Source organism: Sturnira hondurensis, unplaced genomic scaffold (genome assembly GCF_014824575.4).
Source record: "Sturnira hondurensis isolate 20B ecotype Veracruz unplaced genomic scaffold, ASM1482457v3 Scaffold0001221, whole genome shotgun sequence".
NCBI lineage: Eukaryota > Metazoa > Chordata > Mammalia > Chiroptera > Phyllostomidae > Sturnira > Sturnira hondurensis.
The window spans coordinates 2,472,558-2,497,214 of record NW_028073852.1 but is presented as its reverse complement, the minus strand read 5'-3'; the positions used below and the strand labels follow the sequence as shown (position 1 = coordinate 2,497,214).

General features: G+C 61.5%; 1 protein-coding gene across 1 annotated transcript in view; it reads right to left on the bottom strand.

Moving 5' to 3' along the window:
* The window catches only part of DNAH17 (dynein axonemal heavy chain 17), an 84,036-nt gene that overhangs the window by 17,565 nt on the left and 41,814 nt on the right, over positions 1–24,657 (bottom strand). The window contains exons 43-66 of the mRNA XM_037064365.1: positions 23,931–24,079; positions 23,384–23,666; positions 23,133–23,306; positions 22,698–22,905; positions 22,144–22,309; positions 21,861–21,963; positions 21,285–21,432; positions 20,848–20,939; positions 19,576–19,737; positions 18,852–19,016; positions 18,489–18,680; positions 14,365–14,631; positions 13,421–13,582; positions 11,693–11,926; positions 10,970–11,134; positions 9,443–9,538; positions 9,092–9,309; positions 7,388–7,595; positions 7,064–7,179; positions 5,301–5,493; positions 4,812–5,047; positions 4,145–4,166; positions 3,981–4,081; positions 96–300 (exon numbers count right to left, since the gene is read on the bottom strand). Of these exons, the coding sequence (XP_036920260.1) occupies positions 96–300; positions 3,981–4,081; positions 4,145–4,166; positions 4,812–5,047; positions 5,301–5,493; positions 7,064–7,179; positions 7,388–7,595; positions 9,092–9,309; positions 9,443–9,538; positions 10,970–11,134; positions 11,693–11,926; positions 13,421–13,582; positions 14,365–14,631; positions 18,489–18,680; positions 18,852–19,016; positions 19,576–19,737; positions 20,848–20,939; positions 21,285–21,432; positions 21,861–21,963; positions 22,144–22,309; positions 22,698–22,905; positions 23,133–23,306; positions 23,384–23,666; positions 23,931–24,079 (4,065 nt within the window). The remainder of the gene's footprint in view (positions 1–95; positions 301–3,980; positions 4,082–4,144; positions 4,167–4,811; positions 5,048–5,300; positions 5,494–7,063; positions 7,180–7,387; positions 7,596–9,091; positions 9,310–9,442; positions 9,539–10,969; positions 11,135–11,692; positions 11,927–13,420; positions 13,583–14,364; positions 14,632–18,488; positions 18,681–18,851; positions 19,017–19,575; positions 19,738–20,847; positions 20,940–21,284; positions 21,433–21,860; positions 21,964–22,143; positions 22,310–22,697; positions 22,906–23,132; positions 23,307–23,383; positions 23,667–23,930; positions 24,080–24,657) is intronic.

Here is a 24,657-nt window from a genome sequence, read left to right as displayed (position 1 = left end):
AAGCGGGGAGCCAGGGAGCCTCCATCACCCGCGCCCCCTTCCGTCCTCCAGCCGGCCTGCCCCGGGCCACCCGTGGCCGACGTCTGGCCTCGTACCTTCAGCTGCTCTAGATCCGGGCGCTCCTTGGCCACCACAGCGGCCAAGAGTTGGTCCTCGAGGCCGTCCCTGGTGACCAGGAAGTTGATCAGGGTGCACTGGGCCTGCATCTCGGGCTTGTAGTGGGGGTTGAAGTACTTGGTGTGCAGGATGAGGCGGAACTCGGGGTGGTATTCCACCTCCTTGTCGCCGATTTTAATGTACCTGGAGGTCAGCGGAGGAGGGGCTCAGAGGGGCGGCCAGACAGAAGACACCGACCGCCCTCCACACGTGCCTGGTGGCCGGCTTCCCCCTCGCTGCCGCCTGGCCCCCTGCTGCGGTTGCTGGGGAGGGACAGTGACTTCCTGTGCTGTCTTCCCCGTGACCAGCCCGGCTGCGAGGTGCGGCTGCTCTGACTCCGGCCGGCCGTTCTGATCTCTACAGCAGTGTCTGCCCACCCGGCGCAGGGCAGGCGCCCTGGGGGGCCGCTGCAGAGGCGCTCGGCTGGGGCCGTGCCCCGGAGGCCTTCGGGAGAGACGCCCATGCGCCCCGCTTCAGCGAGCCAGCACGTCCCCGCAGCTCCCGGGCGGAGCCGGGTGTGCCGATCCTCCACAGGGGCTGTTTCTGTCTGGTTCCCCACCTGCTCCCCTTTTTCTGGTCACATTCACACATGGGGGCCTAACGTCGCCCTCGGCGCATGGGCACCCCCGCCAGGCCCTCCTCAAAGCCCAGACCTCAGTGTGTTTACTCGCCACTTCTGTGCTGGGCTTCTGCACGGGCCCCTGCAGCTGGCGGGGGCTCCCATCAGCTCCGATGCTCACACTCTTTATGCTGATTTATTTATTTTTAAAAATATTTTTAAAAGAGATTTTATTTATTTTTTTAGACAGAGGGTAAGGGAGAAAGAGAGGGAGAGAAACATCAACGTGTGGTTGCCTCTCACACGCCCCCCACTGGGAACCTGGCTTGCAGCCCAGGCGCGTGCCCTGACTGGGAATTGAACCAGCGACCCTGTGGTTCCCAGGTCGGCATTCAATCCACTGAGCCACACCAGCCAGGGCTCTTCATGCCATTTTAATTCCTTTAAGTTAGAAAGGTAAATACAAGCTCAACGCCTCAGGCACGCCTAGAGAAACGAAACGTGGTCCACCACAGGATGGAATATCACTCGGCCAGAACGAGGAGCGAGGCTCTGGCACCGGCTGCAGTGTGACTGCACCTTAACAGCGTGGTGCCACGTGACAGAGGCTGGCCGCACAAGGCCGCACAGTGTGGGTTCGCTGCTGGGAAGCTTCCAGGGCAGGCGGCTCTGCGGGGACAGAGAGCAGACTGGGGACTGCCGGGAGCCGGGGGAGCAGTGGGGTGACTGTTCTGTGGCACAGGGTTTCCTGCTGAGCAATGGGAATGTTCTGGAATTAGATAAAATGGAGGCTGCACCACACTGTGAATCCACTAAATGCCACTGAGTCATACATGTTAAAATAGTGCTTTTCCATGTGCACAGTATGAACTTCACCTGAACTTAAAAAACTAAGACAGACTTCCGGCCAAGATGGAGGTATAGGTAGACACGCTCTGCTTCCTTGCACAACCAAGAAGGACAACAAATTAAAAAAAAACAAACAAAAAAACAGAACTGCCAGAAAGTTAAACTGTATGGAAGTCCAACAACCAAGAAGTTAAAAAAGAAACATTCATCCCGACCAGTGGGAGGGGCGGAGACGGGCAGCCCGGGCGGCAGGTGGCAGCCCCCGGAGCAGGTGGTCCCACACTTGCATGCAGATAAACGAGCAGGAACTGGGGAGCCAGACAGGCCAAGCAATCCAGGGCCCCAGTGCGGGGAAATAAAGCCTCAAAGCCTGTGGTTGAAAACACCTGTGGGGTTGAGGCAGCAGCAGGAGAAACTCCCAGCTTCACAGGAGAGTTCGGTGGAGAGACCCACAGGGTCCTAGAATGTACACAAACCACCCACCCGGGAACCAGCACCAGAAGGGCCCAGTTTGCTTGTGGGTATTGGGGGAAGTGACCGAAATCCGACAGAGAGCAGAGCAAGAGCCATCGTTCCCTCTAGGATCCCTCCCCACGTACAGCGTCACACCAGGTTGCCCCGCCCTGGTGAACACCTGAGGCTCCACCCCTCACTACATGACAGGTGCGCTGAGACAAGAAAAAATGGCCCACATGAAAGAACTGATCAAAGATCCAGAAAAAATACAGCTAAGTGATGCAGAGTTCAAAACACTGGTAATCGGGGTGCTCACAGAATTGGTTGAGTGTGGTCACAAAATAGAGGAAAGAGTGAAGGCTGTGAAAAGTGAAATAAAGGAAAATTACAGGGAACCAACAGTGACAGGAAGGAAACTGGGACTCAAATCAAGGTTTGGAGCAGAAGGGAAAAATAAACATTCAACCAGAACAGAATGAAGAAACAAGAATTCAGAAAAATGAGGAGAGGCTTAGGAACCTTCAGGACATCTTTGAACGTTCCAACATCCGAATTTAAAGGGGTGCCAGAAGGGGAAGAGGAAGAGCAACAAATTGAAAACTTATTTGAACAAATAATACAGGAGAACTTCCCCAGTCTGGCAAAGGAAATAGACTTCCAGGAAGTCCAGGAAGCTCAGAGAGTCCCAAAGAAGGTGGACCCAAGAAGGAACACACCAAGGCACATCATAATTACATTAGCCAAGATTAAAATGAAGGAGAGAATCCTAGAAGCAGCAAGAGATAAGGGGGTCAGTCACCTACAAAGGAGTACCCATCAGACTGTCAGCTGAGCTCTCAAGAGACCTTACAGGCAAGAAGGGGCTGGAAAGAAGTATTCCAAGTCATGAAATCCAAAGACCTACATCCAAGATGACTCCATCCAGCAAAGCTTTCATTTAGAATGGAAGGGCAGATAAAGTGCTTCCCAGACAAGGCCAAGCTAAAGGAGTTCATCATCACCGAGCCCTTATTATATGAAATGTTCAAGGGTCTTATCTAAGAAAAAGATGATCAAAAGTATGAACGGCAAAATGACAACAAACTCACAACTGTCAATAACCCCAAAACTAAAACAAACTAAGCAAACAACTAGAACAGGAACAGATTCACAGAAATGGAGATCACGTGGAGGGTTATCCGTTGGGAGGGGCAGGGGGAGAGAGGAGGAACAGGTGCAGGGAGTAAGAAGCGTACGTGGTAGGTACGAAACAGACAGGGGGAGGTTAAGGACAGTGTAGGGAACGGAGAAGCCAGAGAACTTACAAGTACGACCCATGGTCATGAACTAAAGGGGGGGATGCGGGTGGGAGGGGGTGTGCAGGGTGGAGGGGAGTGAACCGGGGAAATGGGACAACTGTAATAGCATAATCAATAAAATATATTTAAAAGAAAAAAATTAAAATGAGCCCAAGATTTGCAAAATGTATAAAATAGAAAGAAAAAACGTGACCATTAATAATCACCACCTGGCCCTGGCTCAGTGGATTGAGCACCAGCCTGCAAACCAAACAGTGGCCGGTTCAATTCCCTGTCAGGGCACATGCCTGGGTTGCAGGCCAGGTCCCCAGTAGGGGGCGTGAGAAAGGCAACCAGTCGATACTTCTCTCCCTGTCTTTCTCCCTCCCTTCCCCTCTCTAAAAATAAATAAATGAAAATTAGAAAAAAAGAACCACCACCTGGAGGTCATCACTAATAAAACGATGCATTTATCCCCGACTGGGATGTGGCCCCACGATCGCATCTCCCCGTGAGCTTGTGTCTGTCACAGGCAGCAGCATTTTGGGGAAGCTCCTGCCGCCCCCCAGGAATGAATCCCAGGGATGTCCCCCTCACTGTTCTCGGCACTCGGGTCAAACCGCACTGCTCCCTGGCACCGTGCGGGTCAGACCACGGGGGGCGGGGGGGGACCCGAAACTCACTTTCCCTTTTTAATCGTGTTCCTGCCCAGGAGTGGGTCCAGCACCGGATCCACGGTCTCGCCGATGTTCTCAATGAGCAGGATGTCCCCTTCGGACACGGCCTGCACCGGATCCACGGTCTCGCCGATGTTCTCAATGAGCAGGATGTCCCCTTCGGACACGGCCTGCTCGATGATATCCAGGTAGCTGTGGGCACAGCACCCGCAACAGTGAGCCCCACAGGGGCTAGAGACCGGCCAGCTGTGTGCCCCCGGAGGCTCCAGCAGCTCAGGCCCCCCGAAACCTGTCCTTTCCTGAGGGGAGCACAGGGCTTCTGTGTAAGCCGCCCTGTGGGATCCGGGGAGCAGAGGGGAAACGGGGCTGCAAATGCTTGTGCACCTGCCCCCATCCGACCTGCCCTGTCCTCCCGGACGGACGGACAGACGGACGGCGTGCAGGGCGGCCCTTGTCCTGGCCCCGATCCTCATGGGCAACGAGGAGATAAACCACACGAGAGACGAGAGACAAGAAAACGAGCAGCCGGCAGCCGCTTGGCCTGCGGAGTCCAGCTGGGCCGGGAGCCCAGAGTGGCGCACCGACCGCAGGAGCTGCAGGTCACGGGGGCAGAGCCCCAAGTTTCATTCTTTACTTTTGGTGCCATTCCAAGGGCCAGAGAGTTAAAAAAAAATCCACCTGTTGTCTAGTATGTGCATTTGAAGACCCATCTGCGGCTTAATGAGCGTGAGCTCTCCAAGGTGCGTCTCCCAGCACAGCCGGCAGCGGCTGCTTGGGGACCCCGCCCCCCGCCCCTGCCCCGGGGGCCCCTCCCACCCCGAGTGGCACCCCCGGCACCTCTTCTGCCCCAGGCGGATGGCTTTCAGCCCCTCCCCGTATTTGTTCTTGATCCACTTGATGCCTTGCAGCTGGGCGTCCACGATGAGGGGCCAGCGCTCCGTGTTGCACAGGATGGTGGCATTCTCTGTGGACATGCGGTCACTGGGGAGCCCCTGGTTGTTCCAAGTGGCCACATCCGCGTCATCGGTCAGCAGGCTCAAGGGGTCCAGGCCCTCCGTAATGGGGATGGGGACCTGCCAAGGGGAGGCGCTGTCTCTCAGAAGCAGCGGTGTGGCCTCACTGCTCTGCGGACACAGATGGTGGGCGACTGGCCACCTGCAAGGACACTACCATTCCCACTGCCCTGACGGGTGTCAGCATCGGCCACAGCAGGCCACAGTCCCAACCCTGAACAGCCAGAGCCTCAGTCTTGGGGTCAAAGGGGAGTCCTGGCTGGGCTGGCCCCATGGGGACCGCCCTGCGTTTCCTGAGTGACCAGCCACTCACCGCTAGCTTGTTTATGTAAGGGACCCAAAACTTCTCCATCAGCTCGTTCCGGTACTTCTTGGTGAAGTAGCCCACGTAGGACACGAAGGCTGAGATCAGCAGGACGTCCCCGCACAGGGTGACCCCCTGGCCCTTGTAGTTCTCCACCGACTCGGCCCAGCGCACGTTTTCGGAAGCCAGTCCTCCCACCAGCCTAAAATGGGACCGAGGGGGGCAGAGTCAGGGAGGGGATGGTGCACCCAGGGAGCTCAGACGAGAAGAACAAGGCGGGCATGCCCCCACCTGTGCCCTCTGAACCCTTGCCCAGCACCCCTCACTGTGCCCAATGCTTCAACAGTGACAGTGCTGGGGGGGCGGGGGTCGAATTCCGGGGAATAAATGCTTTAGGGAAGCCACACCCGTGCTTTCTGGAGGCGGCACTGGGTGCACCGGGTCTCCCTGCCCCAGGCCGTCTGCGCGGATCCACAGCTGCCCTGACGCTCCAACCACTTGGCCCACAAGTGGCAGCTGCCCCCGCCCCCGCCCAGACACCACTGAGCATGCTCTGACTGGCGGGAAGGCTGGCCCCGGTGGCCCCGGGACAATGCAGCCTCTGAGGGCACCTGGCCACGTGAGTAGCGGGCCCTCCAGGGTGTGCCTCGGGCCTCAGGCCACCAGCTCAAGGCCTGGCCCTTGACCCTCGGTGGCCGACCACGAGTTCCAGAGTGTTGACCTGGGTTTGCAGGAAGAACAGGCTGCTGGATACGGTCGGCGGTGGTCTGTCTTCAGTGTCACCCCCACTGCCCTGCCTCCCTGTGACCCACAGCAAAGGCCAGAGCCCCGCCTGTCTGGGGCCAGCCTCACGCAGCCTGGGGACCTCCCAGGGTCCCCATGTCATGCTGACAATGACCACTCCACTGTCAGCAGCTGCTGTGGAGGAGAAAGGACAACCTGAAGCCATGTCCTAGGACGGACCCTGGCCATAGTCCCCGCCAGGCTCTGGAGCTCACTTTCAAAAACACTTTTGAGGACAAAGCTACGGAGCCGCACTGCTCATGGGGTGGCCTCAAGTGCCAGCAGCCAGCACCCTGATGTGGTGGCCTGGACTGAGACGACCGTGGGGCAGACACACCCGGGGCTCACAGACCCAGAGAGAAACAAGTGCAGGAGATGTCCCCCTGGTCATTCTCACATTCACCAGTCGACACGACCCGGTTTGGGGTTAAATAAAACGTATTATCAAAACGGATTTCATCCGCTTCTCTGCGCTATTTCAAGGTGGCAACTAGGAAGTTTTGAAGGACAGATGTGGCTCATGTCATGCTCCCCCCAGACAGTCTGCTCTGAAGGCCACATGCTCCGGTCACACAATGCCCTGTGCAATAAGCCTGTAGGCCTGCACCTTCCTCGGTGCAGATGGCCTGGGAACACAACCGGTGGCCCCTGAGCGGGCGCCCCAGGCAGGCAGGGGACTCGGGACACCGTGCTGTGCCAGGTGCTGTTTCCCGAAGGTCACGGAATGTCCTGAAGGTCACGGAATTTCCAGGTCCACCTGGGGAGCGAGCGTCACCAGCTCCAGGAGGTGGGGACTCAGGTCAGCAGTCAGCCAGCCATTCCATTTATCCCAGTGACTTTGTGTTCAGAGAATGAAAGCTGGGGTGTCGCTGCCCCAACCTGGGGCTCATCCCTCCTCCTCCAGAGGCCGTGTGGCGGGCTCGTCCCTTTCGGGTCCAGGAGAAGCCCCTAAGGGCCAGGAGAGAGGCCCGTGGGGTGGAGCCAGCTACCTGTTGGCCAGTGAGATCACCCTGTTGGTGGCATCGGCCTCCTGTTGGCACTTGATCTTCTCGGCTGTCGCCTTTTCGAACGCCGAGGTCAGGTTGCTCAGGTTGGCATTGAGTTCCTGGAGAGACAGGGTGGAGGGCCTGGAGGTGGACGAGGGCGGCGGCCCCCCAGTGGGACGGGACCCACCCTGCATCTACCCGCGGGCACTGTCCAGGGCTGCTGGAGGACTCCCAACAGCGGCGGCGGTGGCGACCCCCTTTCAGCAGAGAGCTGGCCGTCCGCACGGGCAGCTGCCTCAGGGGTGCAGGCCGGCTGCCCGCACTCACCGCGATCTTGTTCTTGATCCGGGACAGCTTGTCCTGGGCCTCGGCCAGCTCCGCGTTGGCCTCCTCCAGCGCCTGCCGCTTGGGGGCCACGTCGCAGTAGACCTCGTAGAAGCGCACAATGTTGATGCACCAGGAACACAGCCCCGCAGCGGCCGTGGACTTGGAGCGGATGAACTCGGGGTCGAAGGTCGGGTTGCCCTGGTAGGGCCTGGAGAGGGGAGAGGGGCCCAACGCCAGTGCCCCCAGCCTGGGCCCCGCACTGGCGTGGCCCCGGTCCCTGGCCACAGGGGTAGGAGTGAAAGAGCGAGTCGGGTTTTTTCCCCCCTTTGGTATCTTAGCAACTACAGGAAGAAGGAGGAAAAGGGAAAAAGGCCTCTGGGTTGTGATTCGGGGTGTGCAGGGTCCGGAGGGTGCAATTTAAGGCGCTTCATCCTCTGTCCCCGGCTGTCCCACAGCCGGTCTTGTTGTCATTCAGGGACCTGACTATGCGCAAGCTACCTTGTTAGAGAGACCAGGGAAGGTGCCCACAGGGGCAGGGTAGACGGTCCAGAGACCAGGATTGTTTAAGTGAGGACAAGCAGGGAACCACCTGCAGAGAGAGTTAATTCTGTGGATAATTCAAAGTGCGATGGAGAGGCGACTTGGCCTCGGGCTGGGAACGCAGCGGCCCCGTGTACCCCGGGGTGCATTTCACACGGAATCGGGCCAATGTGGAACAGGGTTTGCTTGTTTCACACACCCGAGAGTGCGGGGCGGGGGGAGGGTGGTTGGGAGTGCTGGGTGACGAGCAGAAGACAGTCACGCCGGCATCAACATGACGGGGCTGTTAAAAACGAAGCTTTTGGAGTGTTGTAGGAACACGGGGAGAAGTTTCTCATTCCCCCAGCAATGTCAAGTCGAGAAAGTAAAAGCAGAACAAGTATCATTTCCCCTCTGGGAAAAAACTGCAGAACAGGGACCGAGGTGCCCTACGCATTGACCATGGCAGGTCCCTGGGGGTGGCCAGGTCAGGGTTTCCGGTGTCTGTCCTCTTATACTTCAAACTTTATTTCCAAAGGCTCTTCAGTCATCCAGGTGTTTCCTCAGTGAGCAGGGGCCCTGGGGTCCTGGGTGCGGCCCCTCCTTGGGCGGGGTCGGGCCAACCCTGAGTCTAGGTTGCCAGGGGAGATCCAGGCAGGAGCCCCCCCAGGTGTAAATGGAGCATGTGCAGTGCTCACAGGCACAGAGCCCCACCAAAGCTAGTGCACTGGGATCTACCGGTAAAATGTGGGTACATGGAAGTCCCCCTATACAGCCGTCCCAGCCCCCCCGCCCAGAGGTGGCACTGCCAGCCGGGTGAGTGTGTCCCTTCAGGCGAGGCCCGCCTACAGGGGTGGCCAGGTGGGCCCAGGCCGCCACCGGCCGTCTGTGGGGCCCCACCTCACTCTGCGGCCCAGGGGACTCACTTGAACGCCTTCAGGCAGGCCTCGGGGATGTGCTCCTTGTCGAACTTCTTCAGCGAGTCCAGGAACGTGTCCACCTTGCCCATCATCATCTTCGCAGCCTTCCAGCTCTTGTCCTTGGGGATCTTGCCCCCGGGGGCGGTCAGAATCATGACGGCGGCCGTGACGTTGACCACAGCGTCCGGGGGGGACCCGAAGGACTTCAGCTCTGTCAGGTTGTTCTGCAAACGGCAGGTGCCACAGACCTGGGAGGGGGCCNCACTTGAACGCCTTCAGGCAGGCCTCGGGGATGTGCTCCTTGTCGAACTTCTTCAGCGAGTCCAGGAATGTGTCCACCTTGCCCATCATCATCTTCGCGGCCTTCCAGCTCTTGTCCTTGGGGATCTTGCCCCCGGGGGCGGTCAGAATCATGACGGCGGCCGTGACGTTGACCACGGCGTCCGGGGGGGACCCGAAGGACTTCAGCTCTGTCAGGTTGTTCTGCAAACGGCAGGTGCCACAGACCTGGGAGGGGGCCCTGGGCACCCCAGTGACAGTCCCAGGGAACCCGCCACAAACGAGCCCCCAGGGACCCGCGGCCACGGTCCCCGTTCCTTTCTCGCTCTTCGCTGACCTTGTTCAGGGTGTCCAGTGCCTCCTGCGCAGCCAGCAGGGCCGGCTCGGCCTTGGCCAGGTCTGTTTCACAAGCCTTTTGTTTCTCAGTGACGTTCTGGAAGGAAGCCAGGCAGGAACCATCACCGAGGGGGGTCTGCCTGGGTGGTGGCCGTGTGTGGGGGCAGTGCTCAGGGGAGCCAGGAGGGCTGGGAGGCGGGGACGCCCTTCTCCTCCCTGCCTGAGTGGCCCTGGCCCCTCCACACTCAGGGCGGTGAGCCTGCCACGGCGGACGGGGTTCGAGACGGGGAGCTGTTCCTGCTGCCGGCTCCACCTGGCTGCAGGGGAACCCGCGGAGCAGCCTGGGCCGTGAGGCCTCACTGCCCCCCGGGAAAGTTTGGGGGTGCAGCTCCCCTCCCCTGGGGAGCGCCAGGGTGTCTTCAGTTCCACACGAATTCCTTCCTTCATTCACACGCCCATCCACGCACGTACCCATTCATTCGAGCACACATTCATTTGCCCTGTGGGTCAGGAAGAGCCCCTCCAGGCCTTTGGGTGCCAAGCAGACAGGCCGGTAGAAGCCTGGTGTCTGTCAACAAGAAAGAGCACCCCCGTGACACCAGAGAGCGATGAGGAGGCCGGTGTGGGGGGATGAGGGGCTGGGGCTTTGCTGGGCGCTGAGGGTGGGGACAGCCCACAGATTCAGCTGCGAGAGGTCCCCGCTGTTCTGTCCTCGATGGGGCAGAGAACCTCCCGGAGAACCCCGTTGCCCGTCTGCTTCAGGGACGGCGTGAGTGTGAGCAAGGGGTGGTGCCTGGAGGGCGCTCAGCCGGCCGACCACGCTGGGAGCACTGGCCTCCTTCCCGGGAGCTGTTTCCAGGGGCTGTTTCCGGATTCGGGGGCCGTGGACACGTGGGTGCCCAGACGGCAGGTGGCAGGTCACAGAGCTCAGGGTGCCGGACGCGGGTCCTGGTCCAGAGTGTGACCCTGTCACTTGCTCGTTCCGAGTCTTGCCGACCACACCCAGCCTCAACCTCCTCATCTGCCTCCCTCTCAAGAGACAGTGGACAGCCTCTGGGACGCCCCAATTCCTACGCTCATGCAGACTTGGGATGGATGGCCCACAGCTGCGCAGCGAGGCGGGGGTGAGGAGCCAGACCAACAGCCACAGCGAGCTCCAGCCAGGAGTCCACCCCCCCAGCAACACTGGAACCTCGTGGGGCTCCAGTGCATCAAGTCCGAGGACCAGGGCTGCTGCGGGACAGCATCCCCAAACCTGGCCGGGCTCAGGGGTCGCCACGCTGGTTACTACGCAGACCCAATTCAACCCAGCGGGGCTGGGCCCAAGAATCTGCACTTCTTATTGGCTCCCACCAATGCCGCCACCCGGCCTGGGGGGCGTGGCTCCAGGAGGACATTTCTCTGAAGGACAGGCCTCTTATGAGCGGGAGGCCCTGCTCCGGACGGCACGCCCTCCCTCCAGGGGCGGGGTGGTCCCCCTGGATGGGGAGCTCTCCCGGCCTGTGCCCCGGCCTCCTGGGCTGCCCACCTTGTTGATGACCTCCACCTTGACCTCTTCCTCGTCGGCGATGGCCTTCTCCTTGCTGACCTTCTCCGTCTCCACGCCCACCACCTGGATCAGCTTGTCTGCGTTCTCATTCTTCTGCTTCAGCTCAGCCTCCTGGATCGCCAGCTTGGCCTTGAGGTCGTCCACCTGGGAGAGGAGACACCAGCAGGCGGGCGAGCTCAGGCCCGGCCGGCGCTGCCCTCCCTTTGCGTGGGCCACGGTGGAGCTGCGGGCCCGGCAGGTGCTCACGGCTCCCTGGGACACAAGTGGGTGCACCTTCTCCAGTTCTCTCAGGTAGGCACTTACTGAGCACCAACTGTGTACACCCAGGGTCACAAGTATAAGACATACTCCTCTTGCTTAAGGAGTTGACATCCAAGGACCCCTGATTAAAAAATGTCAACAGCGTCAGGGTTCCGGGGGTTCTGGGGAGGCTGGGGGGCAGCCGGGAGAGGGAGCCAGGAGCCAAGAAGAGCCCCCGCCCTGGAGCAGCGGGAGGGTGGGCTGGGAAACGGTGGCTGGTGGGGTGAGTGCTCTCCCACTTCCAGTTTCTACCACAGGAAGTCCGCTGGGCAGGTGCAGGTGCCCCCCCCCCAAGGTGTGCTGCCCCAGGGTGGGTCTGGAAGGCACCTCAGGGAAAAGGAAGCAACCTGCAGGGCTGGCCTCTTGCCTCCCCCCGCTTCCCACCCTCTCGGCCCCCCTCACCTGGGAGGCGGTGCTCTGCAGCTTCATCAGCCCGTTCTCCAGCCTCTCGATCTTGGCCACCAGCTCCATTCTCTTCCTGGTCAGCAGGTTCTGGTAGAGTTTTATCTGCTCCAGGAAGGTTTTGGGCGTGGTGTAGTTGTAGCGCCTCTCGGTGGCCAGGTACACTTTGGACATCTCGTTGACCGTGGTGTGCACGTAGGCCATGAACAGGCTGATGGAGCCCTTGACCTCTGGCTGCAAAGGCAACACGGGCCCTTGGTTGCCTGTTCACCGCCAGGAGCGCCCTCAGCCCTGCGGAGGTGCCCAGGGACGAGGCCGCTCTGGCCTCCGGGAATCAGCGAGGCGCAGCTTCCCTCTCTCCCTGAGGTCCGCTGTCCCATGAGGTGTGACACAGCCGGGTCTGTGGGGGATGTTGTGGGCGCTGGGGATGCCAGCAGGGGTGTGGACACAGCAGAGCTTGTCACTGTCATCGTCTCTCAGCGTCACACACATGCACGCACCTGTGTCCATGGGGGAGCACCGAGGGCCTGTGTCGTCCAGCGGGCTTGCACGGGGCCTCTCCTCTGCCAGAGCCCAGGCTAGTGGTGACCCTCTCACCAGCCTCCTCCGTCCACCGTCCACACCCCAGTCACGTCCCCCACCGTCTGGGCCCACCCCACCTGCCCAGAGATAGGCACTGGGAGCTTCGCCTGGGAGTCAGCCAAGGGTTACTCGTTTTCACTCGGGTTAATGTGCAAACGTGTCCAGCACACATTTCTTTGGCATCTGGCCAGCGGCCCTCGCTGGTGCCAGCAGTGGGTCCACGCCCAGATCCCAGCAGGCTCGTCCTGGGGCTGGACACCCACCTCCATGCCCGAAGTGAAACACCGTGACCACGGCATCCCTGGGTATACCCCACCCCGCAAGTGACGGCTCCAAAGACGGCCAGCCAGGGATCCCTCCCTGCATTAAAAACTTGGGAAAAGGTTAGTCTCAGGTTCGGTTTACCCTACCACACAGCTGAATCTGTGGGCAAAACAAAACAGGATGACAGAGCGCTGGGGGCTCCGGGGAGGCCCATCCTTCACACCGGCCCCAGGGCGCGGAGACTGGCTGGGTCAGCAGCCAGGTCAAGGAGTGGGTGTGGGCACTGCCTCTCAGCCAAGAAAGCCTCCGTGGAAGGAAAGGAGGGCAGGCTCCCACTGCCCCCCATCCTTGTCCGGCCCTGGAGACGGCCAGGGCCGGGTGAGGCTGGGCTGTGCTGGGCGGCTCCTTGTGTCGCTCATCGCAATGCACACGCCGCCACCCCCCCGCCCCCCCCGCCCCCCCCGCCCCGACTGCCAGGAGCTGCTCCAGACAGAGACCTGGACGGAAAACCCAAGTTGCCCAATCTGGCGGGACGTTGGTGTCAGCCCCCCTGAACCGGCCTTGTGGGGTGTGGCCACATGGGCTGGACCCCCAGCTCACGGAAACGACCCTCCCCGCACAGCCAGAAGACACCGCCAAACAGCAGCCCCATCCTGGTTTAGTTTCTTTTGCTGTAAGTTTTTTGGCCTTGATACTGATTTTAGAAAACATTGCATTGCAACACCACTGATCTCAGTCACTGAGGGTGCTGGCGCCCCATCACATCTGGTGCCCAAGGTGAGTGCCTCACATGTCCCACCCCAGCCAGGGCTCAGTGTCCAGGGACCACCTGGCGAGGCCGGCATAGCCGGGGCAGGGGGGAGCCGGGCCCCAGTGACTCACCTGGATCCCCTCGGTCTCCTCCAGGAAGCGGGCGCTGACAGACACCAGGGCATCTTGGGGCCACTCGTGGAACCAGTCGATGGCCGTGCAGTTGACCACAGCGGGGAACTTTCTGGCCCGGACACGCAGGACGGAGCCCACGGGGGAGAAGCACAGGATAACCTGCAAGCGGGACACAGAGGAGCTTCTCACGGGGGGCAAGGCCTGGCCGAGTCCTGCGGCTCGGCAGGGGGCTCCGTTGGAGGGAGGAGCCCTCGGGGTGCACCAGGGTTCCCGGGGTTTAACCTGCTGCCTCAGCAACAGGGCAGGCCACGCTCGGTTGATGCCCTGACCCTGCCCAGAGATGTCAGGGTGCAGGGGTTGGCCCCAGGCCCTCCTGAAATGACACAATTCTCCAAGGGGGCAAAAAAGTCGGGATGAAGGACAGACAGATGGGTAATGGGCGTCCACACTGAGTGAATGAGGCCCGGCATCAGGGAGGAACGCACTCCCTCTATCGGGTCTGGTCCCCCCAGGGACACGCAGCCCCCTCTGGGCCCCTGGGGGCCGTGGCTTGTCCCCACACAGTCTGGGCCTTGCTGGGATCTGAGCTGCAGAAGGTCTGTGGGGGTGGCCTCTTTGCAGGACTAGGGTCTCCCTCCTCACAGGAGCCTCGGCCTAGTTCCACCTCCGTCCCCTCAGGGGAACGGTGAAGGTCAAGGTGTACTTATATCTATGTGGACTTGCTGTGTGTGTGTGTGTGTGTGTGTAAAACACTTCTCGGGGCCATAAAATGGCCAAAAGGCCCCTCCCAGCAGGCAGCCCCGCGGTCCATCCCCTCCTACCGGATTTTCACATCCTGGGAGGAAATGGACCCCGCCTGCACCCAGACTGAAGACTGAGCCCCAACAGGCCTCGGGGCACCGGGCGGAGCCCCTGGGCCCCCACGAAGAGGGAGACTGTACCTTAAGCTGCCTGCGGACTTTCTCAATGAAGAATTTCCAGCACACCTCTCTCGTGTCCACCACGCCCTGGGACTTCACCTGCGGCCGCATGGAGGAGATGATGTTCTCCACCTCCTCCTCCGTGAACAGCCCTGGGATCTCCCCCGAGGCCAGCAGGTCGTTGATCAGCACCAGGAACTGCTCCTCGGCCACCTGGGAGTCCGTCATCAGGAACACGGAGGCCACGTTCTTCACGGCCGCCTTGATGTACTGCGCGTTCAGGTCCGCCTGCACCCGGGAAGACACGCCGAGCGTCTGTGCCCAGGAGACGCTCATGCAGAAGTATCCCCACAGCCTCCTGGGAAGGGACACCCGCTGCACAGTGTGAGAGCCCGGCAGGGTCCGTAGAGGGAGGCGGGAGCCTCGGGCGGGAAACACCCGCGTCACAGGGATGCTGGTCCCTACGGCCCTGCGTGGGGGTGCCCATCAGGGGAAACACAGGGTGGGCCAGCCCCGCTGCGGGGCAGAATTCAACCCTAAAAACAAAGGAAATTCTGACCCTGAATGGGCCTTGAGGACCTTACGCTGAGTGACATTGGCCAGCCTCTGAAGGACAGATGCCACATGGTCCCACCTGTGTGGGGCACCCCAGAGACAGGAAGAGGATAGTGGGTGCCAGGGGTGGGGGCAGGGGCAGGGGGAGGGGAGTTGTTGGTTCAGGGACACAGGGTGGGTTTGGGACGATGACAGCGTTCTGGAGACGGCAGGGGGCGGTCAGCTGCACACCAGCGTGAAGGTACCTAATGCCACTGAGCTGAACAGTCAGGATGGTAAATCGAGGGTTCTCTGGGTTTCACCACACACGGAAAAGGGGGGAACCCACGCTTTAAATGGAGACCCTGAGAGAGGACCCCCAAAACACGTGGGCCACAGGCTTGGACTGGGAGACTCAACACTGGAAAGAATGGTTTTCCAAGGCCCCCCAACACAAATGGGGACCCCTCCATCAACGGCGGGGTTTAAAGAGAGAACCAAATCCTTGCCCGGCTGCCTGGAAGGGGACTCGAAGGAGGAGAGTGGACGGAGAGAGAGTGTATCACAGAGCAGTGGGCCGGGAGAGCTTGTGGTTCTGAGATGCACACCACATACATGTGTAAATGGTAAGTAGACATTTGAAGTTTGAGTGTCATATATGTGTTAGGGTGACTTTTCAAGGATTGGGGATTCACTTATCTATGATGCCTAATTTTTCTATGAGAACTACGGGCCTCTGGAATTGTTAAAAAGACTTTAAAACTGTCCATTATAGGTGTCCCAAGGGCTCAGATCTGCCCTGTGGAGCTGATGCCTCTCAGTTCAGAGAGACATGGCCAAGCTCCCTCTGCTGGGGTTGACTGGGGTCAGAGCCAGCCTCAAATTCCTGCTTTTTTGATAAACTAAAAAGAAACCCCTCCAAGGGCGGTGCTGAGCTCTGAGAGCAGAGGCCACACCCCAGACGCGCCCCCATCCCCCGAAGCCGGAGCCTTGGAGGGGAGCAGACCCCTCCTTCATTTCACAGCCGCGTGGAGTGCGTCTGGTGGAGGCTGGACATGCCAGGACTGGCGGTCTGTATCTGACTTCGGGAGTCGATGGCACGCGTGGGCCTCGAGTCGTCCCAGGGAGCAGGAAGGAGCGGGCTGCTGGAGAGGGAGGCAGAGAGCAGCCTGTGTCCCCGTCCGGGACCCGCCAAGGGTGCTTCGCCCCGGTGCCTGGGGTGGGCCGACAGAGAGCGGCCGAGGTCCACCCAGTTCAGACTCGGGATCCGGTCAGACTGGCCAAGGCCAGGGACGCTGGTCAGAGAGGCTGCTGCTGCTGCTGCTGCGTCCGGGCCAGTGCAGCCGGTTCTGGCCCGTCAGCACTGACGGCCCTTCCTGTCCTGGGAATGGAGTCGAGGGGCTTCACGTGTGAGAAACAGCCTTCCTTTGGTCCTGGTGGCGGCTTCTCCCCCGAACTCCATGATTGTGCCACTTCCGTCTCTTGCCCCTGCTCTTGCCCCAGGAGAGCTAGGGCCACCACCACAGGGCCCCTCCTCAGCTGTGCCCGTTGTCCTGCCTAGAACCCTCGTGGCCGTGACCTTGGGGCCAACTCCTCCATCTTGAAGCTTAGCCCTCGCTGGCCTTCCCTTCACACCTTTGTCGCTGCAGACCACGGCTCTGTGCCAGGGCCCTCATGCTGCACCCCCGGGGGCGTCTGTCCTGCCCCGGCCTGTGTAGCCGCTCTACACCACGGCCTCCTCTTCTCCCAGTCCCTTCGGTCTGTCCCGAGATCGCCACCCCACCCCGCAGGCCCCCGCCCCCAGCTCTTGTGGTTCCCAGCCCCGCAGCATTCTCTGCTGTCATCGAACTGTCCTCCCCTGAGGTCCGGGTCTGGCCCCCTCTGCTCAAACGTCTTGATGGTTTCTCGTGTCCTTGGGACCAAGAGGTCCCTCAGGGTTGGATCCCAGCTCCTCCCCTGCTGCCTCTCTGCCCCTCAGGGGCACCGGCAGGTTAAGGTCTGGCCTGCACATTACTGCCCCATGGCCTGCATAGTGGTGAACACACACGTCCCACCACTGACACACACACGCTGTTAACATCGTCCTCTGTCGCTACTGTCAGAGCCACAGTGACATGTCTTACGACTACACAGCAGCTCAGGAGTCCCCTTCCCCTGCTGGAGGCGAGGGCCTCTCGCCCCAGTCTGTCTCTGTGCTTACCTCTGAACCCACAGAGGCTGCTTAAGTGAATGGAAACTGGGGGGACCGGAGCAGAGCCGCCCGCCGAGGACGCAGGGGGAGTGAGCTGGGAGGGGCAGAGCCCGCAGCAGACGCAGCTCCCGCCCGGGGAGGAGGCACTGCACCCGCGACGGCGGAAGCCAGGCACCAGGAGCAAAACCGGGCAAGAACAGAGACACGCAGGTCGAAATCAGAAAAGCAAATCAATACGATGCGGCGAATTGAAGAGAGACTTCGATGGGGAGAACCGGGTAACACAGGTGGCTGGTCCCTTGAGGGAAGGGAAGAGTAGAATTCAGCCCTGGCTGGTGTAGCTCAGTGGACTGAGTGCCAGCCTGCGAACCACGGGGTCCTCTGCTCAATTCCCAGGGCACACGCCTGGGTTACAGGCCGGGTCCCCAGGGCAAGGATGTGTAAGAGGCAACCAGGCATTGATGTTTCTCTCCCTCTTTTTCTCTCTCCCTTCCCCTTTCTCTAAAAATAAATAAATAAAATCTTTCAAAAAACATAAAAAGAGAGTAGAATCCACTGGGCACAGTGACAATCGGACGACCCATGCAGAGGTAGCTGTCCCTGCACTGCCCACTCAGCACTGCCCCCTCAGCACTGCCCCCTCAGCACTGCCCACTCAGCACTGCCCCCTCAGCACTGCCCCCTCAGCACTGCCCACTCAGCACTGCGGGGACGGCCCGGCTGAGGACGGATGAGCTCATCGCCGTCGACCTTCTGGGGGCCTCTGCTCACAGGCGTCCCCCCACTCCCTGCAAGATCCAGGGTGCCGCGCTGTGCGGGCTCCAGAGGTGTCCCACTAAAGCCGCCGGTGCAGTGGGGAGGGGCCCCTGGGCGGGCGTCACCCTGGCCCACAGAAGCCGCCCTGGCGCCAAGGCAAAGAGACGCGTGCCCACGCAGCGAGGACAAACCGCCTTCAGCCCTAACCCGGGGCGGCGTGACACCCCGTTGCGGAAGAGCTGAGTCTCACTTGCGCGCGGCTTCCCGAGAGAGCAAACGTTCGGGAAGAAGAAGTCGATGCGAAGCCTCAGTGGCGTGTCCTGGGGTCGGGGGGCAAGATCATGCTCCTGTTTATCTCATTCACTCTAGGAGCGGCCGGCATCCCGAGCTCGCGGTTGGACAACTAGGGAGGGACGGCGGCGAATTCCTCCACCTGGAGAGCCCCGCCCAGCGACGGGGCCACAGCCATCCCTGGGCTGCCACCGTCTGCAGGGATTTTACGGACCCCGACCTACCGCTCAACTGCACCCACAGGTCCTTCCGCCTTCGTCACTGGGGCTCGGGCCCCTGGCCTTTACTTTCCAAGGTGCGGAACCCGCCGGAGACAGCCTGCCTGCCTTCTGGAAACGGGGTGGGCGTTTCCCCACAGCCCGACCCCCCTCACCTTGAGGTCCAGGACCCCGTAGCCCTTCTTGAGGGTGATCTGGAAGACGTCCAGTGCACTGATGTAGGCGGCCAGGCGCGAGAGGCTCTGCTTGCCGCTGCCGCCCACGCCCACCAGCAGGGCGTTGCCCCGGGGCGACTCCAGGATGCGGTTGATCCTGCAGACGTGTGCCACGGCGTCTTCGAACAACACCTGCGGGGCGGGCGCGCCTCAGCCTCCCACCTGCGGCGGGCTCCCTCCCCCCGATGAGGAAAGCGTGCCCTGCGGCCAGCAGGCAGCATTGGCCACGGGCACAAGGCCCTGGAGCGCCCTGTGACTCCAGGCAGTGTGTTGGTGCAGTCGGCTGGGGTGCCGCCCACTCACCAAGTTCATGACCGCGTTGACCTCGTTGTAACTGTCCAGGACCTCCCCTAGCAGCTTGTTCAGATGAGCCCCGTCGGTGACCGGGAGGTACTTGGGATCCCCGACCCCTTGGGTGAAGTGGCTGAAGATGTTCGGTCTGGCAAATAAAAGCTCCTCGCTGAGATCCTACAGGGCGGGGACAAGAGACCTCTGTCGTTTGCCTCCCTGGCTCACGTGGACACGCCGGGGACACGCTGTGGACGTGCCCTGGACGCGCAGCCCTAACACCTCGTCACGGTGCTGCAGGAGGGCCCAAGCCACAGTGTCCAGCGGCCCTGCAGACAGCTGGGCAAAATTCCCTGGCGGGATGGCCCATCGGCCATATACAAGGAATAAACTGATAGTCCAAAAACACCGAATTCAGAGAAAACCCAAACCAAAGCACACGCAGAGGCACCAAGAACACCCCAGACACAGCAGCAAGAGCCCCGAGGCCCGAGCGGGGCCTCTCTCCACCCGAGTGGACGAGGAAGGTCATCGCACCCGGACCTGCAGAGGGGTCCGTTCCTCCTTGCTCGCCCAGGTGTGCCCCCAAGTGACAGAGCTGTTCAGGGGGACCCAACGTGGCCCTTCCCATCCCCACCGAGGGCTCTTCCAGGAGGGGGGAGGTCCTCACGGGCCCCTGGCACTCTGCCCATTCGAGGCATTTCCGGGCTCAGCAGAAGGACCCGGTGGCTGGACTCACGTCAAAGAATTTCTTGGTGGACGCAATGGTGACGCGGCGCAAAGTTTCCTGGTCTTTCTCATCGACCATCTTGTCCCCGTACACCCTTTCGGCTTCATGCAGCCAGAGGCGGACCAGGTCCATCGGGGTTTTCAAGACCTCTGCTGTGGAGAACAAGACCCCCTGCCCCGGGCACAGGACGGTCAGCACCCCCCACAGCGTCAGGAGGTCAGCCGGCCTAGTGCTGTGCGTGGCCGAAACAAGACGGTGGGTGCTTCCCCGGGGACCGAGCCGGGGGCTGCCGGTGCAGTGTCTCCCCAGGCCCAGGGAAGCCGCTGGCTGCCGAGACCACGCAAATCCTGGAGGCTGGAGGGCGGGTCTGTGGCCAGAGAGATGTGGGGAAATCCTCCCCACCAGACAAGGTTGAGGGTTTCAGCCTCTAGTGGGCTGGACGGTGAAGAAGGGACGAGAGAGGCTCACCACGGGGGACCAGACCACCGCGGGCCTCGGGCGGTGGGGGACGAGCACGCCCTGCAGCCGCCTGCCTGGCTCCGGCTCAGCCGTTTGCTGGCCAAGGGCCCTGGGCAAGCTCAGTAGGTGCTCATGGGGGGACTGCTCTTTCCAGAGCTCTCCTGGGCTCCAAGCACACGGTGCCCACAAGACAGACCCTGCCTTCACGGAGGAGACGTGTTAGTGGGAGAGGCAACCAGGCGAGCAAAATAACAAGGTAAATTATACATCGTATATGATGTCCACAGGGGCAGCTGACGGAGGGCATGGGAGGAGGAGGAGAGCGCACACCTGAGCTGACACGGGAGGGAGAGGGGACGGGCAGGACCCAACCGCCCTGCGCCTTAGACTCTCCTCCTGTCCCGTGGGGGGGGCGAGAGCATCGCATGTTGTGTGCAGGGGGAAACGGGTGTAGGTGGCCAGGCTCAGACCAGTCAGTAAATGAGAGCCAACACTATCAGTACCATCCCCACGACCCTCAGCATCACATCACACCACCATCATCGCTGTGTCGCCATTATTACATCATCACCACCACCGCCACCATCACCTCCATCGCCACTAACGTCACCATCACCACCATCGTCACCATGGCTAACATCACCTCCACCGCCACATCATCACCATCACTGCAACACCACCATCGCCACCACCATCACCACCACCACCATCAGTCCCGAGGTCCCTCTGTTTCGCTCCCAAGAGCCGCGGAGCAGCAGAACCCCCCGTGGGTCGGGCGCTGGGCCAGGAGGCGGCACGGCGTGGAGCTGAAGGCTCGGTTACCTGGAAAATGTTGGAGAGGTCCCTGAGGTTGAAGATGTAATGAAACTTAATGGCCGTCGGAAGAAACGTCGCCGTGACTTTCTGGTGCAGGGCTGTGGTGGGAGAAGACATTGACCCTCGTGGCCTCTCCGTGGCCTCTCCGTGGCCTCTCCGTGGCCTTGGCAAGGGCAAGGCTGAAGGCCCAGTGTCTGAAGCAAAGGGACTCTGAGCCGGTGACGCTGTAAGTGAGGAAGCTGCAGCGCCGAGGAGGGAGAACGCTGGCAAACCGTCTCCGTACACTGGGCGCCCCACCCGCTGCGCCCCCTCCAGCGACTGGATTTCACCACGTCTCCCGTCGAAGCAGAAAGCGAAAACAAAATATTAACCAGGGGAAATAGGAAGCAGCCATCAGCCCCTTAAAACAGCAGGGTCTCTCAGTGGGAGCAGGGCCCGCTTACCCAGGGCCGAGTTCACCAGCTGGCCGCTCATCCTCTGGACCACGGTGGGGGCCGAGCGGTAGGCCAGGTGCTGGGACAGGATGGTGCTGTAGATGGTCACAAGGGCCTCCTGGCCCGGGAAGCTCACGGCAAAGACACAGAAGTGACGCTGCCCGAGACAAGCGCGACCCTGCGTCAGGCCGCTCTCGGGGACGGCTTGGGGTCCAGCCGCCTCCCGAGGGAGGAGACCCTGTCCTCATGGCCCGCTGTCTTGTGGGCGTGGCCAGGAAGCATATGGACCGTTTCTGGAACAACCTCCTTTACTTCACGCTCTCAAGAAAAACTACGGTTCACCTGAGGCCCGGATTTGACAGCGTACCCGTGTTTGCATTTGCTAAGTCTGCCGGCCCTGCGGGGTCCCAGGGCCTGGCTGGCTGCCTTGCGACACCCCCGGCCCCTGGGACGCTCTGAAATGTTAGGGAGGCCGCCAGGGAAAGTCCGCCTGCAGTCTCCACGTCCCCATCGAGGCGTGCCCTCTCCTTTTCCCAGGGGACCCTCGCACCCTGGCGGCTAAGGACCGAGTCTGCCACCACCCACCTGAAGTCTCGGGTCGATGGTGAAGGACCCGGAGGTGGGATTCATGCAGGCCACGTACTGGCAGTTGTGGATGTCCTTCAGTGTCAGCTTCTGCCGGTCGTACCTGTACAGGGGCACCGGCACTGGGGTCCCTCCCCAGCCCCCACCTCACCCCAGCAATGCCCAGCCTGTGGCAGAAGAGGAAAAAGCCTCCACCGCAGCCCTGCCCCACTCCTCGCCTCACTGTAGCCCCGCCCACCACGGCCCGGCCCTCAGAAGCCCCGCCCCCAGCAGCCCTCCTCACCAGTGCCCGTGGTCCATGTGCTGTCGGATGAGGGTATGTGGGGCCACGGTCCCGTACTTGTCCACCTCGGGCATGTTCATGTCGTCGATGAAGTAGATCAGCTTCTTCGTGCCCGGAGGCCCATAGTTTCTCCCCGATTTCTTCTCCAGGGGCTTCTCGAGGACCCCTTGGGGAAGGGCACCAGTGAGCAGCAGATTCAGCAGGAGGCCCTGTGAGCCCAGAGTCCCCAGCACTGGATGCTGGGGCCCAGGGAGTGGGCCCTGGAGGGGACGTCTACCCCCAGACAAAGGGGACAGAGGTGGACCTCATGGGTGGGCGGCAGGGGCTGAGGAGACCTTGGGCCCCGTCAGCCTCGGGGGCACCCCCAGAGCAGCTGCGACAGGAGCGCCCTATGGGAGCTGCCTGGGGGCACTGCGCAAAGGGGTCCTGGTTCCACTCTGTGCCCCCTACTCTGGGGGTGGGGGCCAGCGGGTGGGGGTGGGGAGATGAAGAAGCAAGTCTCTGGGTCTGTGGGAGAAAGGAAGGGGAATGTGTGCGTGGGGAGGCGGCCGCACCCTGCAGCATGGCCGAGGTCGTGTAGAAGTTGAAGGGCACAGCCTGCACCAGGTAGTCGTCCGTGCTCAGGCTCTCCAGCTTGTCCCCCATCAGCACGGACTTGCCCGTCCCCGCATTGCCCACCAGCATCACTGGCCTCGCCTTCCCCATGAGCAGGTCCATGAAGAAGCGGATGCGGATGGTCTCCGTGGTGTGCACCAGAGAAGCCTGCAGTGGGGGGGACGCAGAGGATGGGGGGGCGGGAGGCGCGGTGACCCTCAGGCACGCCGGAGGTCTCCACCTCTGACCGGCTCCCACACCCAAGTGGTTTGTTGAGTCCCCCAGTCTCACTTAGGAGACCACCTGCGACCGGAGGTCCCGTTCCCAGGCGCAGCTGGGGCACTGGCCCCCACCCCCACACCGCCAGTGACCGGTCTCCCCTCCGGGGCGGTCACCTGCAGGGGGGCGTCGGGGTCTAGCTCAAAGGCCGGCACTTTCTCGGTCCAGGGCAGGAACTTTTTGGACTCGGGGTCCAAGTAGTAATCGAAGACGGTGCCCTGCGAGGGCAGCTTGATGGTCTTGAACTCGTTCACCCACCACTTGCTGAACTCGACTCGATAGTCTACAAGCTGCAAAACGGCGCAACGGTGAACGGAGCGCGGGGAGACCCGGGCCGCGCGGCGGGCCGCCCCGGGCCGGCGCCCACCTGGTCCTGGAACATGGCGCCCCCGAAGGCCCAGAAGCAGGCGAACACGAAGTAGAGCTCGTACAGCTCCTTGGGGGAGTCGGGCGGCGCGTTCTTCTCCGTGAGCAGGCACTCGAGCAGGTACAGGATGGTCTGGATGACCGTGACCTCGGGCACCGGCGTGATCCTCTTGAAGCCGAAGCGCAGCTTGTCCAGGCACAGCGGCAGGTACTTGTCAAAGAGGATCATCAGGTTGGCCTTTTCCGACTGCACCTTGCGCCTCTCGATCCAGCTGCTCACCACCCTGGGGACGGTGGGGGCGCTACCAGGTGAGGACCGACCGCTGCGTTGGCTCTGCCCGGTGTCCCTCCCCCGTGGCGCCCACCTCTGGGCACCCCCGTGTGATTCCGGAGCCCCTGCCTGGCCATGCAGAGCATAGGAAGATCCGAGGACAGGGCTGGGGCAGCCCCTGTGCCCGAGCACACGTGTGCCTGCGTCCCCCTGACACGCCACCACGCCTGTCTTTCTCCACCCTGGTCTGCGGCGGGAGAACCAATGCCCCACTCACGGGTTCCAGCCCAGGTCCGTGGGGTTGATGTAAAGGATCCCGGCTCTGGAGACCGTGGCCGGGGTGGCCGTCCGCAGGTGGCTGATCTCGAACACCAGCCTCATGGTGCGGTTCAGCGGGATCCGCTCGTTGCTGGCCAGGGTGAGGACCTGGGGTGGGCCGGGCCCGTGGGCTGTCAGCGGCTCGCACACCATCATTGCGGCGACACGCCACAGGGACGTGTCTCAGAGCCGGAAGGAGGCAGCCGGAGACCCCCGCACTGTGCCGCCCCCTCTGCCAACAGCGCCTCCAACCCAGCGTTTCTCCGTGCCCTGGACACCAGCCCCGCCCGGGACAGTGTGAGGCTGTGGGGCGTGGGTGTCCGGGTGCCGTGTGGGGCCTCCCTATTGTATTGAATCTGCGTTGACCACCCCCATCCCCCAGAATTACGGAGTTCCCTCCTCCACAGGACTCAAGACTCATTTTCTTAAGCCGCTTCCAGAAAGTTCTTCCTCCCAAGATGTCAGCTGTCCTTCCCACACTGTGTTGTGTGGGACCAGACCACAATGTCTCCCTGTCTGCACCCTCCACCCGCACTGTTTCCAAAAAGTGCCCACGATGGGGGGCACGGGGGCCGGGTCCGGAGAGGTCGCCTCCTGTGACACGGGACTCCCCCTGGTTGGCAACGTTGTGTGGAGCCCCAGGCAGGCCACACCCCAAGCCGCAGCCTGTGGCGTGTTCTGCCTGT